We start from the raw sequence: 15,269 nt of genomic DNA on the forward strand, positions 1-15,269 counted from the left end.
CAAATCTAATTAAATCTGAAATTTATTTCAGATTTACTGAAATCTGATTCCAAACCCGTCCCTCTTCCCCTTGAAGCCGCCGACCCCTCTCCCTCCTTCTCAAGCCGCCAGTTTCCCTCCCCACCGCCATCTCTCTCTTTCTTCCTCCTTCTTGTGTCCATTCCTTCTCATGCTTATGATGAATGGCCGATCCCAAGGTTGATCACGGTTTCGCCTACAACGATCGTGGGGAGATCGACATTCTTCTCTCTACTTTCTACGATCCTGAAAGGGAATACGACGAGACTGTGGAGAGATACGTCAAGCACATCCTCTATTGCTTAGCAGAGACGATCAATCTTCAAAAGCCTAAGATGCCTTGGCTTCTCGTTGGGAGATCTACCCCTTCTCCGTCCGTGGCTACCTCTCCATCAACAAAGACCTTCAGTACTATCTTCCTAGTGGCAATTTCTCTCATCGTATGCTTCATCTTCAACCGCTAAGCCTTTGAGTGATTGAGTGAGTAGGAATTCTAAGTGACCATGTCTTGATGTTACGCTTTGGATTTTTGTTTACTTGCTATTAGAACTACTATTTAAATTTTGTTGTTATCGCAATTGTCTAGCTAACCTCTTGTAACGGCATACCTTTACTTAACCTTCCAACGTAAAGTTCTAAGAATTTAACTTGATTGAAGCATGAGTTATTAATTAGCAATGTAATAATTCAATCTTATTTGTTACAATTCCAAAGCAACTCTTAGCCTGTTTGTTTTACATCATATTTGATATCAGAGCATGATAGGCATGCATGTCATATACTAGAAAAACATCTTAGGGTCTAGCCTTGCGTTAAACCTTAAATTTTGCATGTATATCATCGCATAATTAATTTTATTCACTGTTTTCACTGCTGTCCCTGGATTTCCTGCATGCATTTAGTGGAGTTTAAGTCATTCTAGCTAGTGTCTTAGTGCTGCCCTTAACCCCCATCGATTCTAAGTGCATAGGACAACTACACCCTTAATATAATCTGTTGTCCTCACTGTTCCAGCAACATTTAGGTACCTTTTAGTGAACTTAAAGTGGTTTCTAGGTGTTGTCCTCACCCTAGTGGTATCCCCTTAACATCTAGGCGACTTAATCCACTGTTTAGTGTGCTGTCCAGAAATTTCCTGCTGCTGTTAGTCACTTTTAGTAAGCAATTCGTTGTGTTTAGTTGCTGCCCTTGACCTAGGAACCTTCATTAGTGTCCCCTAGCACCCAACCATGGATCCGGAACACATCCAAGCAACCTTAGACCTAATTGTGAGCCAACTTGGAACGGTTACGCAACAGACTAGGAACACCCAAACGGATTTAACTGAATTTAGACGCCAAACGGGTGAGAGGCTTGACAACATTGAGATAATAGGAAACCCTGCAATCTACACCCCTTCTAGACCCCACTCTCCTTATGGCGAAGATAACCGAACTGATTACGGGCCTCCTAGAGAACACTACCGACCCAATCAAGACCCGGTTGGACATGACACTCCTTGGAGAGATAACGATACCCAACTGCTTAAGAATATTCGGATAGATGCCCCATCTTTCGATGGTACGTTAGATTCCCAAATTTTCCTTGATTGACTCAAAGGAATGGATAGTTATTTCAAGTGGTACAATATTTCGGAGGAAAGAAAGGTGCGATTCGCAGAATGAAGTTGACTGGTAGAGCTAATCAGTATTGGACTAACGTTGAACACATGAGTGAAACACGAGGAGAATACCCTGTGACTGACTGGGGAACGATGAAGCAAGAGTTGAAACGAAAATATCTCCCTCCTTCCTTCTACCCTAGACTTTTGGATCGTTGGAATAGATTGACCCAGAGAAGCAAGCCAATAAAGGAATACATCTAGGCTTTTGATGATTTCACGATCCGCTGTAACGGGGAAGAAACCACCACTCCTGCCCAACTTCTGTCGATGTTTAGAGCTGGACTAAGAGAAGATCTGCGGAATGAGCTTTTTGCCAGAGGAGTGAGCACTTTTGAAGATGCTTGTAGTCTTGTACTAGATTTAGAAGAATCTAGGAGCCACACCTCTAGAAATCAAGACCCTCGTCCTAACCAATTCAAATCCTCCTCTAGCCAACCTTACAATAAACCAATGGACTCCCGAGTAGTCGGCCTTCCCCTGGCCAAACTCAACCTCGTCCGGACTATAAAGGTAAAGCACCAGAACGGGAAACACCCAAAACCCCTGCAGGCACTAAGCGTTTTAGATGCCATGGGTACGAACACATTGCCTCCCAATGTTCCAGCCCGTTTAAGGTTACCATAATTGAAGAAGTCATGGAAGAAGAGGATGAACCAGATACCGTTCATCACATTGATGACGACGACAAATTTTTCTGCGATGAAGATACTGTCGTGATCCACTGCCTCCAAAAATTGGATCACTTAGACCTACAAGTCGTTAGGTATGCCTTCGCACAACCTAAGCTAAGCGACGACTGGCGAAGAACCTAGATCTTCTACACTATCACCAAGATTGGAGATAAGAATTGCAAAGTCATAATCGACAGTGGAAGTTGTATAAATGTTGTGTCGTCTGCGATGGTTTATAAACTCCACTTGAAAGCCACACCACACCCAAACCCCTACAAATTTGCTTGGATCAATTCGACCACCTTGGAGGTGAAAGATAGGAGTCTCGTTCCTATTGAGTTCGTTGGATATAAGGATAAAATCTGGTGTGATGTATTGACTATGGATGTTGGCCAAATAATCCTTGGCCTCCCCTGGCTATTTGATAACGATGTGCACATCTATGACCGATCTAACAACTTTGTTTTAAACACGATGGCAAGAAAATTAAACTCCTACCCACCCAGCCCAAGTCCACCAAGGAGGACGTCAAGCCCAACTCCCTTAAACCCAGCCAATGTTTAAAATTGCGTATTCGGGTATTGAGGCGTTTTTCATTCGTGATGCGAGGCGTAAGCCTCAAGGCGTTTTAAGCCGTAAGCCTCAAAATCAAAAGATTGCGTAAACATAAAATGATAAATTTTTATATACTAATGAGTGAATAATATAAAACATAAAAAAAATATAAGATATGAAGTGAAATCAAAATATCCCAATAATAAGACAACATGAAATATAGTTCAACTCAAAATTCTATCTTTCCCAAATCCCAGTATTTTTTCATTAACATATAATTCCAATTTCCAAAAACGAATAGCAATGACATATCACCTAAGAACTCATAAGTCATCAACACTGTCATCACTAAGAGGTTCTTCATTTGAATCATCATTATGATGAACTGCTCTCTCCCCTTCCTCCTTTCCTATAGAGTCCAATGTCGGGCATTTACTTCAAGATTTATGTAAGTTTAATATATATAGCGTGAGGCGTAAGCCTCATGCCAGTGAGGCGAGGCAGGCCTCAAGATGGGCCTCAACCAAGTTGAGGCGCAAGCCTAAAAAAAAAAACTCGAGGCGTAAGCATCGAGGCGTTTTTTACTAGAATTGCGCAAAGGCGAGCCTCATATTGCGCAATTTAAAACCATGAACCCAGCTCAGGCTTGAACTTATTAACTGCTAAATAATTGGGCACGGAACTATAATCAGGAGCCCTTCTCTATGCCTTAGTAGCTCGGGAAGTGAGTGTGACCCAAGAAGAGACGGTCCCTGAGGAAGTAAAACCACTCTTGGAAACTTTTGCTGACATCTTCCTAGAAGATCTCCCCTACCAACTGCCACCTTTAAGGGATATTCAACACGCTATTGACCTAGTGTCCGGAGCTTCATTACCAAATCTACCCCATTACCGAATGAACCCTGCTGAGCATGAAGAGCTCAAGAAACAAGTGGATGAGTTGTTACAATGCGGTTTCATTAAGGAGAGTCTTAGCCCGTGTGCTGTTCCCGCCCTTCTTACCCCTAAGAAGGATGGGTCGTGGAGAATATATGTTGATAGCCGCGCTATCAACAAAATCATGGTCAAGTATCGCTTCCCAATCCCTCGGTTAGATGACATGCCAGATATGATGACCGGAGCCACACTTTTTTCTAAGATCGATCTTAAAAGTGGCTATCACCAAATTAGGATCCGCCGGGGAGACGAATGGAAGACCGCGTTCAAAACCAAAGATAGTTTATACGAATGGACGGTGATGTCTTTTGGCCTTAGCAATGCTCCAAGTACGTTCAAGAGAGTGATGACTCAGATCCTCAAACCTTTCCTAGGAAAATTTGTAGTGGTCTACTTTGATGACAATTTGATTTATAGTAAGTCGGTGGATCAACACTTGGATCATTTAAGGCGAGTCTGCGAAGTCGTGAGGAGAGATCAGTTGTTTGCCAATCCCAAGAAATGCACTTTTCTCACCGATCACGTAATCTTTTTGGGATTCATTATATCCTCCCAAGGCATATCTGCTGAAAAAGTAAGAGCAATCAATGAATGGCCTGAACCCAAGAATATCATATATGTTAGAAGTTTTCATGGACTGGTCACATTTTATAGAAGATTTCTTAGAAATTTTAGCACTATAGTGGGTCCAATAACTGACTGTTTGAAGAAAGGAGAATTTCACTGGACGGCATCTGCCTCTAAGGCTTTGAGGAGATAAAAAAGAAAAATGATTGAAGCACCAGTCATGCGACTGCCGAATTTTTCTAAGGTTTTTGAAGTGACGTGTGATGCATCTGGTATTGGCATAGGAGGAGTTTATCTCAAAAGGGACACCCGATTGCCTACTTTAGTGAAAAGTTAAATTACATTAGGCAACGCTACTCTACCTATGATAAAAAATTATGTGCCATTATTCAATCCCTCAGATACTGGAGACACTATCTGCTTCCCCAAGAATTTGTCATTTTCTCTGACCATGAAGCCCTGCGATATATAAACTCTCAAAAGAAACTGAATGCGCAACATGGTCGGTGGGTTGAATTTTTGCAAGAGTATACTTACACGATTAGGCACAAAGCGGGATCTGAGAATAAGGCTGCCGACGCACTAAGTCGTCGGATGATGATTACTCGTAAGATGAGGACAGAAGTGATAGGTTTCGAGCGACTTAAGAAATACTACTTAGATTGTCCTGATTTTAAAAGAAACATATTCTGCATTAACAACTGGAGGTGAACGGATTATAGATGATTTCATGTTGGAAAATGGATATTTGTTTAAATCCCGAAAACTCTATATTCTCAAAACGTCTCTTCATGAATTTCTTGTTTGGGAATTACAAGCTGGTGGTTTAGCGGGTCACTTCGGTCAAACCAAGACAATCACTGCTAATGAAAATCAATTTTATTGGCCAAGTCTTAAGAGGGACGTTAGCAGATTAGTAAAGAGGTGTCATAACTGTTAGTTGGCCAAACAAAGGAAGCAAAACACTGGCCTTTACACACCACTCCCTGTGCCTAACCAACCTTGGCAAGATGTTAGCATGGACTTTATTTTAGGGTTACCCAAAACTGTGAGGAAGCATGACTCTGTGTGTGTGGTAGTTGATCGATTCTCTAAAATGGCTCACTTCCTCCCGTGCTCCAAAACTTTCGATGTTTCTAGGATCGCCAAACTATATTTTGACGAAATTGTTAGACTCCATGGGCTACCCAAAACTACTGTGTTATACCGAGATGTTAAGTTTACGAGTTATTTCTGAAAAACCTTATGGCACAAGATGGGGACCAAACTTTAATGTTCTACTGCTTTCCACCCCTAGACAGATGGACAGACTAAGGTTGTGAATAGAAGCCTAGGAAATCTGTTAAGGACCTTGGTGGGAGATAACATACGGGATTGGGATTCCAAATTGCCTTTAGCTGAGTTTGCCTACAACAATTCAGTCAATCGAACTACAGGTCTAAGTCCCTCCGAAATTGTGTATGGATACCAACCTAGACAGCCGATAGATCTGATCCCTATGTGTCATAAGCATAGAGCATTTGAATCTGCATCTGCGTTTGCATCCCATCTCCAAGAGTTGCATAGGGAAATTAACCAAAATTGAACAAAGCAATGCTAATTATAAACTGCATGCAGATCTCAAGAAACGATTCAAAAAATTTGAAATTGGAGACTTTGTAATGGTTCAGATCCAACCGGAGCGATTTCCACCAGGGATCGTTAAAAAGTTACATGCAAGTGATGTAATCAAAAATTTGGGAGAGTGACCCAAATTTTTTATCACAAAAGATAAAGACTTCCTAACTTGCTCTAATACCAAATTAATGCAATCAAAAATTTGGGAGAGGACCCCAAATTTTTTATCGCAAAAAGACTACCTTTCTAAGAAATAGAAAATGACATGAATTGTCAAAAAGACACTAAATATGACAATTGAACTAAATAACAACTTTCATATTATAATAAACTATTACAAACTTGGACACAAACAAACAACACAATAAAGACAATAACTTTCCTAAAACTGCTTGCCAAATGTTGAGAAAAAAGATCCAGATGGAATGGCACTTGCGGAGAGACGAAAGAGGTTAGAAGCCGAGAAGAAGGGTGGAAAGAACTCGCAAGTCTCCCCAAGAGATAGAAGAAGAAGAAGTTGACAAAGCTCGCAAGCTTTTCCAAAAACCCTCAGGTTTCTTTCCAAAAATCACATTTTTTCACTCCTTAAAACAGCCACAACATCTCATATTTATAGACATTAGAGGGGAATACAAACAGCCCCAAAAACCTTACACATTCTATATTAAATGAGGGAGATGAAAAGCTAACAGTCAACTCCAGGAAACGAAGCACCAAAGCTACGAAAAAGCCCCCAAACAGCCACGGGAAACAGCCCAGCCAGGGACCCGAAGAGGCAGCCGCGGAAACCCAAGCGGCCCGCACGGAACCGAGGCACCAAAGATTGGGAAAGGCCACCCAGCAGTCAACCGGGAAAGCCAAGGAGCCAAAGGCACGGGAACCCAAGAGCCAGTCATAGGAAACCAAGAGCCAACCGTGGGAACCAAGGAGCCAAGGCACGGGAACCAAAGAGACAGCAAATGGAGGAATGTACATCAATTTATGAGCTAAAAAGGCTCTCTACGAGACATTAATGAGCTGATTCTAGTAGAGGACCTAAAAGCTCACCAAATTTATAATTCAAAATGTTTTGACCCCCCCCCCCTTTTCCTATATCAGCAAGGAGCGCATGACCTTTCAAAATAACTTCAAAAATAAATAGTAATACCTATGTGCTAAACCTTCCTGAAGGTTTTAACATTAATCCTACGTTTAACATTGAAGATCTGGTAGCCTTTGAGGGTCCTGAGTTTTAACCCTTCAAATCCACTAAATAAAGAGCCATGTGTGAACCCAACTGGTGAGAACCCTAGCTTACCCCCACTCCAAAACATCCCTATCCACACCCCTGCGAAGAAGATTGAAGCTATATTTGGTGATGAGATTATTTCCACTAGAGGAGGTGGCCGCCGAAGGTACCTAGTTCAATGGACGGGGAAGCCAGAGACGGAGAATAAGTGGATTGACTGCGAAGAGCTGCAGCGATTCGATCCTGATCTGTTAGAGTGGTACGAGAGTTCTAGAGATATTGACTCGACGGGGTCAAGTTTTCTCCCACCTGAGGAGAATAATGAGGACATCGCTTAGAGATTCAGACACGTGTACTGGCGACGGGATCGTAGATCGACGGCTACGCTTCAGCGTCTTTACTTTGACGCTTTATGTTTTATCTAGTTGTATGCATGATGTTTTATTTAGTTTTTTTGTTATTTTCCGCTTTTACCCTTATGGGGAGTATCTTGTCATTGTAGCCCGGAGGGCATGTTTGTACTTTTCTTTTCATGTGGAGAGGCCTATATATAGTGGCCCATTGTGTCTTAAAAGGGGGATGAATGTTTAATGAAATTTTGTTTGCTTCTTCTTCTTCTTGCAAGAGAGCTAGAGAGAAGGGAGAGAGCTCGAAGTGAGCAAGCACAAGGCCCACCAGTCGTTGGAAGAGTCCTCGACTCGTGGTTTTCTCATTTATCTTCGTCTTCTCCACCTCTTCCCTCATTCCCACCCGCCAGCCTTCCATAACCCCCACCACCGTCCAAGCCCACCACCAAGCTCACCACATAATCCCACCTCCCCAAGCCCACCGTCCACTTAGTCCCCACTAACCCACCCCTTTTCCCCCACTGGCTCCACCACCCGTCCCCACCCGAGCCCAAACCCACCGCCGACCCACCCAAGGAATTCGCTCATGATGATGATTTCAATCATCATAACTCCCCTCTTAATTTCGTTTCAATAGAAAGGAAAGTAATTATCACAATTTGAAATTTGAAATTCAAATTTCAAAAATTTTCCTTATTTGCAAATCCTAATTAAGAAAGTACTTAGATCCAAATCGGTTTGAAAATCAAATTGAAGTGGATTTCATAATAAACTTTCCTAATTCCTATGTGCTGATTTGGAAGCTCATAAATTGCTCCCACACTCCCTCTCTCTCTCTTGAACCCGCCGGCCCCCATTAATGAGCTCTCTCCTTGTTTTTCCTATTGAGGCCTTAACCCAAATTGAATTTGAATTCAATTTTCAATTTGATTCCCTCCAAATCTAATTAAATATGAATTTATTTATGATTTACTGAAATCTGATTCCAAACCCTAGTCCCTCTTCCCCCTTGAAGCCGCCGGCCTCTCTCCCTCCTTAAGCCGCCAGTTTCCCTCCCCACCGCCATCTCTCTCTTTCTTCCTCCTTCTTGTGTCCCTTCCTTTTCTCATGCTTATGATGAATGGCCGATCCCGAGGTTGATCATGGTTTCTCCTACAATGATCGTGGGGAGATCGACATTCTTCTCTCTCCTTTCTACGATCCTGATTGGGAATACGACGAGACTGTGGAGAGATATGTCAAGCGCAACCTCTATTGCTTAGCAGAGACGATCGATCTTCAAAAGCCTAAGACGCCTTGGCTTCTCGTTGGGAGATCTACCCCTTCTCCGTCCATGGCTACCTCTCCATCAACAAAGACCTTCGATACTATCTTCCTAGTGGCAATTTCTCTCATTGTATGCTTCATCTTCAACCGCTAAGCCTTAGAGTGATTGAGTGAGTAAGAACCTAAGTGACCATGTCTTGATGTTACGCTTTTGATTCTTGTTTACATGCTATTAGAACTACTATTTAAATTTTGTTGTTATCGCAATTGTCTTGCTAACCTCTTGTAACGGCATACCTTTACTTAACCTTCCAACAGAAAGTTCTAAGAATTTAACTTGATTGAAGCATGAGTTATTAATTAGCAATGTAATAATTCAATCTTATTTGTTACAATCCCAAAGCAACTATTCGCTCATCACAATTAGAAGTTGGAACCTGCAAATTTCAAAACTTCTTAACCCTACTATTATTTATGTTTAACAAAAGCCCATCTTTCATGGCCCTAAAATGATAATGGAACAAGGTTTCCTAGTTTGAATACCCATACAACATACATCCTTACCATGTTTATTTATTTGTGGGGTTTCAATGATATTTTCTTAGTGGAGACCCTGCCACACCGCACATTTGGGTAGATGATGAAATGAGGGTTTGCTAGGAACATTGCAGACTCAAAGGAACTTACAGAGGATATGAAATACAATTAAATCACAGGGAGGGCAAGTAAAAGGCCAATCGTTCGCAATTTAGTAGCTCCAATAGTGCTGGATAAGGCTTTGCAAGCAATAGAAAAATTATTATTGTTAGTTTTCTCAAAAAAAAAACATAAAAATAGGCAAATAGGCCTTCTAACAAAGCTAGAAAATAAGGCAGGAGATCAAACTTCTTCCTCCACTTGGTCAATTAGTTCACTGAGCAGCTATGTCATGCTAAGGCATCATTAAGTTTGTAGATTTTAAATAAATAAGCCAAATGGGCTAAAATATGAATTCAGTTAAGAAATGGTTTAAAACGTACTTTTTGAAGCTTTAAAAGCATTTTTCCAAGACTAGGATAGGCTCTGCAAAGTGATGCTTCCATAGCAAATTCCTTCCATGCTATAGTCCTACGAGCATCCTCAATGACAGCCTGTGATTTGACTTTACTACTTGAGAAAATTTAAAGATGAAAAGTGGGAAAACAACAATAAGAGGAAATATGAATTTCAAACCTCTGTATGTAACTGGTCGCTGATATTTAGCATTGCAACAGCAAGTTTTTGCATGATATACCGACGTGGGGTGCTCAAATCCTTTACTAATTTTCTCCAACTACAATGAGTTCCATAAGCAAGCGGTTCTGGAAACTCTTCGATTGGACAAACTAGCAGCATATCTACCCATGAATATGTCTTTGTTCGAGGGAAAAAAATGGAAACATATTTCTTTCTTTCATGAGTAGGTTTGGCCCTCAAAGTTGACAATGGGCAATCAACTGTGGGGCATCTAAATCCTGTTTGCCACTTTCCTCTCCACTTTACTCAAGCCAAGGAGAATCATAAAAAAAATGCAAGGAGTCAGAACATATGTTAATTATTATTATATAGATACTGTGCAAACAAGCTATAGCAAAAAATAGGTTTAGCAACCTCATGCAACAATCGGGAACAAATGGAGAATAATGATCATTCATAAATTGATCCCAAATAGTTGGGATAAGGCTACTGATGATAAGTGTTTACAACAAGAAATAGAATTTTTTCATCATATAAGAAAGCATCCTGACTTAATCCTCCATCCTTCAATGCATATGAAATGATAGAAATACAAATGTTATTGTTTCAACTGTAAACCTACTACATGGTATGTATATTTCTAACACGATTTATAACATCACAGGATAGCAAAATGCAATGATAGAGAAAATGAGCCCTTTGACGATCCTTGTTCCACAAACCGATGCCATGTTTGAGCTTAGCATACCAGATGTTGTAGGGGTGGAAACAACGCGCTACCTAGTTTTAGGCGTGTAAAATTATACCTTATTAGTCAATAACATGAATGATATAGTAATGTCTAGGTCATATTGATATAGTTTCATTGAGCATATTATGGAAAATATAAAATGGATGGGCACATAACTTCTAATGCTAAGGTTGGATCATAAAATTAAGAATTGTCCTCATTATACTTTGAAAAAAGAAAATGTCATGAAGATTAAGGGTGAATTCTATAAAACTGAATTAGTCATGTATTTTATATAGATTTAAGTGATGTGTAAAATAAAGTCATTAAAAATTAAGCTGATTGTGACAAATAAAAATGTTATGGTGGAATTATGGTGAAACTAAGAATGATGGGTAAGAAGTGATCACATTAATGAGACAATGCAATTAACATATACTATAGATATGATAGTAGAAAATTGGCAGAAGTTGTTTCAACATATAGAATTAAAACACAAGATACTTCAAAAATCCAGAAGATAGAAAGATAGAACTAAAGTGAAAAGAAAAAAAAGTACAGCAAAGATAGGTAGAAGTTATGCATTAAAAAACTTGCGTAAACTAGAGTTAAGATAACACATAGCACTCGATAAGATAAATGGAGATAGATAATTCAAAATTTTGTTACAAAATAGGTCCGTTAAGGTTGTTGAAGCTAAAGAGAAGCCATGACAAGGTTGATCAATCTTACCCTATAAAATGAAAATGCACTATACTTGCGTAAACTAGAATTAAGATAACATGTAGCACTCGATAAGATAAATGGAGATAATTCAAAATTTTGTTACAAAATAATTCCGTTAAGGTTGTTGATGCTAAGAGAAGCCATGGCAAGGTTGATCAATATTACCCTATAAAATGAAAATGCACTTGTTAACCTCTGCTATGAATAAAAAAAGGGAAAGATCAAATAAAAAATACATACCATAGCCTCTGTCATACATGTACACAAATCCTGCAGAAAATCTCATCATTCGCTACAATCCCGTCGCCACAGTCGCTCCATACTTCTGCAAGCGGCGCTGTTTTAGAGCAGAGCACGCAGACTCCCGCTCTCATTTGCATCAATAAAAGGAGAAGGAAGTGAAACTCTCGGGGCTCTCTTCACTTTCGTAAGACTCCCGATTCCTCCTCTACTTCCTCCGATTTCACACCAAACCGAACTCTAGCCCCTTTCTTCTTCGCTTCATCCCAAACACAGAGCTCGCAAGCTTCGCCACTTCCGACCTCCTCCCATCAGTTCTCCACCGAACCCAACATCTCATATAGCTGCTACCTTCAACCGAAGCCTCCACTCACTGTATTGAATCCCTCAAGCCGAAAATCCCTTGCCTTCTTCCTCTGTCCCGACCGAAGTCCCCTGCAGCCAGCCCGACTACATCCAAACTTCCTCGGGCCTGCTTCAGGCCGAAACCAGGACCACCTAAGATCCTCAATCTCTCAACTTCTTCTGATTCCACGCAAGGCACACTCCATCTCTCCGCCTCCGCCTCTTTCCAGTTCGCGGAGAGAGAGAGAGAGAGGATCGGTGCCCTAACCTCCTCCGACGACGCCTCTTCCTATTTAGATCGGAAGCAACACCTGGGAGCTTGCTCCCTGCGAAGGTAACTCCCTCTCTTCCGTTCGCTTCTTCGGCCAAATCCCGCTAAGCCGCGAATAGGAAGAAGGGAATTTGAGTAGAAGTGAGATTTAATAGTTCCCTAACTCTTGTTTAATGAGATTCAACTCAAATCTCGCATAATTTTCCAAATCTTGACGGGATCAAGTTAAATCTCATTCATATCCAGCACAAATCTCTATTAGGTCATGTATAATCTTTTTTTTAATTATTTATTATAATTAATTGTTTAATAATAATGATTAATTATATTTAACTAAAATTAGTTATAATTAAATATTTAATTATATTTGATCATGATTACCCATGCACGCTTTTTTTAGCGTGGTGGGATGGAACTTGGTGCGGTGCTTACAACGAAGCAGGCGATCCTTGTGTGCGCTTTTCTTAGCGTGGTGGGGCAAAAATATAAGTACTCGTACATGGGAAAAGAACTGCTTTTTTTTAAATATCTACTTTTAATAACCCATGCACGCCTTTCTTGGCGTGGTGGATGACAAACCCTACAGTCGCGGTGTCTCACAACACCGACCATGCACGTCTTTCTTGACATGACGGGTAGGCTGCCTCTTGGTTTTTCCCGTAAATGGGAGAGACGCCAGGAGGCTGCCAAAATTTTATCTGAGAAAGATAAGGACTTGAAGAAATTTTGGACAATAAGGACTTATACTTGAATAAAAATCAAATGACTAACAAAGGCTTGAACTTAAATAAATGAAATTGAATGAACTAAGCCTGAACCATATGCAGAAGAACTCAAATGAACAAGGACATGAGTTGAACATTTAAACTCAAGCAAAGACTTGGGTTGGACTACAGAGGACTTGGATCAATTTTTGAACTTACACAAGACTTGAGCTTGATCAAACTCAAAGGATAAATGAGAATTTATGAACTTGATTCAATTGATCTAAATGAATATGAACTTAGACTTGCAACAAATAACAACGAATTGGACTTTGATTCGAATATGATTTGAACTCAAAAGATCACAGGGGACTTTGATTTGGACTTGAGCTTGAACAACAGAGCAAAGGATTATGCTGAGGACTTGAACAAAAATTGAGACTTGAATAAAGTCACAAGGGAACTTGATTTGAACAAAATGACAATGAACTTGAATTTGAGCTTGAGTCGGGTTTAAATATAATTGAGGGGAATGATTTCTTGAAAGATACAGAAAATTCCAATGAATTCATCATTTCACTTTGAATGCAAAGTGTTAAGTGGAAGTTCAAGATATTGTCACTTCAATCAAATTGAGAATATTAATAGTGTCATGTTCATCATACATATTGCAAGTATAAGGTGATCTTTAATTGAAGAAGGCCATGGGAGAAAGAGCTTGATCATAGAGCCATAGTATGAGCCCTTTAGATCTTGACAACCCACTCTCAATGTTGGACATACCTCATCCCCAAATGACAATCAACAGAAATCGTCATTTCAATTGGATGGCAAATATTAACGATTAAAGGTGACAAGTTAATCATATATATACATCACAACCTACCAGGGAGGATGAAAAATTTTCAGATGTAATTTTGGAAGACATTGATCGAGCATGGAATAATAGAAAACATGACTCATCTATAATTGGCATCCAATAAGAATGGTAGAAGTGTGATATTATGTTCACAAATGACAATGATAGTTGAACCATACGACAATAGTTGAGCTACAAGTGTAATGATGTCCCTTCAATTAGCCATCTTATAAATATGTGGAAACTCCTACGGGTATATGAAGGTGTGCAATGAATACAACATCTTGTGGTCGACGTCAAGTAAATTGTAAATGAGCATGATAGCCTACTTGCAAACAATGAAGATTATGGATGCACCTATCGAGTACAACATAGGACCGCAGTGCATATTTATGTAACAATGCTCTACAAGCAACATTAAAATACAAGCAGATACATTCAACCTTATTAATAAAGAAATTGGAATTGACATCAATCTTCATATCACTCGTATCAGAAAACATGATAACCCATACTACATCTATGTGCAAACACTAATAAAAAGTTGTAGATGCTAGAAGAAATTATGGTGTGCCCACAAATGACTACAGAAAGTCTATCATGCATACAGTGATACATCTACAAGCATCTATAATATTAAAGCAAGAGATTAGTTAGTGCACTATAATCCATCTACAAAAAGAGACAAGTAGTGCACGACAGTTTACCTGTACAAAGAGCAAACAAGTCAATTCAGAAGCTGCTACAATACACCACCGGATCTACAACCTTCTTACAAGCAGACAGAAGACGTTTACAAATATTTTCAAAAATATTCCTGCACATGCACTTGTGGGCTCCGAAAATTCAACCCCGGCCTCCGCCCGTCTTTTCTTATTCGGCGAGGGAGTTTTAACGGAATAAGTTCCGGGGTAAATTTTGGAAGGCAGATGGGTTTGTAGATAAGACACTACCCAGAGATTTCGCCCTCATTATGCGAGGACTTTATGATCTGAGTTCTGGTTTCCTATAGGCGCAAGCCCCTATAGTTAATTACCCCTCCCGATCACGAGCTTTCGATTAAGGCTAGTCGTCAATCAGATTCGTATAGAGATACGTGCATCTGGCATATAGTAGCAGCAATAAGTATGGATTTGAAAATAGTTGGAGAATTTGAGAATTTGGAAAGTTTGGATGTTTAGAAATTTGGAGAGTTTGATATTTAAAGTAGAAATTTCACCATCCTGCACTTAAAGCTGATGGTGGGGGAATGGATGATGGACCCGATCAAGATCCCATGGTTCCGTCATCCCGAGCCATCGTGGTCCCTGG

At 40.1% G+C, this 15,269-nt stretch overlaps 1 protein-coding gene across 6 annotated transcripts in view; it reads right to left on the minus strand.

Annotated features, from left to right (window-relative positions):
- LOC110092659 (histone-lysine N-methyltransferase SUVR5) overlaps positions 1-15,269 on the minus strand; it is an 86,323-nt gene that overhangs the window by 46,543 nt on the left and 24,511 nt on the right. For 5 of the 6 annotated variants that reach the window (XR_003702397.1, XM_020817305.2, XM_020817307.2 and 2 more), the window contains 2 exons: positions 10,081-10,383; positions 9,888-9,998 (listed from right to left, as the gene is read on the minus strand). The exons of the other annotated variant lie outside the window; for it this stretch is intronic. Coding sequence is in view for 4 of the 5 variants with exons in the window: in XM_020817305.2 (XP_020672964.1) it covers positions 9,888-9,998; positions 10,081-10,383 (414 nt within the window). In the remaining variant the exon portion in view is untranslated. The remainder of the gene's footprint in view (positions 1-9,887; positions 9,999-10,080; positions 10,384-15,269) is intronic. 6 annotated transcript variants of the gene reach the window in all.

Source organism: Dendrobium catenatum, unplaced genomic scaffold (assembly GCF_001605985.2).
Source record: "Dendrobium catenatum unplaced genomic scaffold, ASM160598v2 fragScaff_scaffold_1313, whole genome shotgun sequence".
NCBI classification, from domain to species: Eukaryota; Viridiplantae; Streptophyta; class Magnoliopsida; order Asparagales; family Orchidaceae; genus Dendrobium; species Dendrobium catenatum.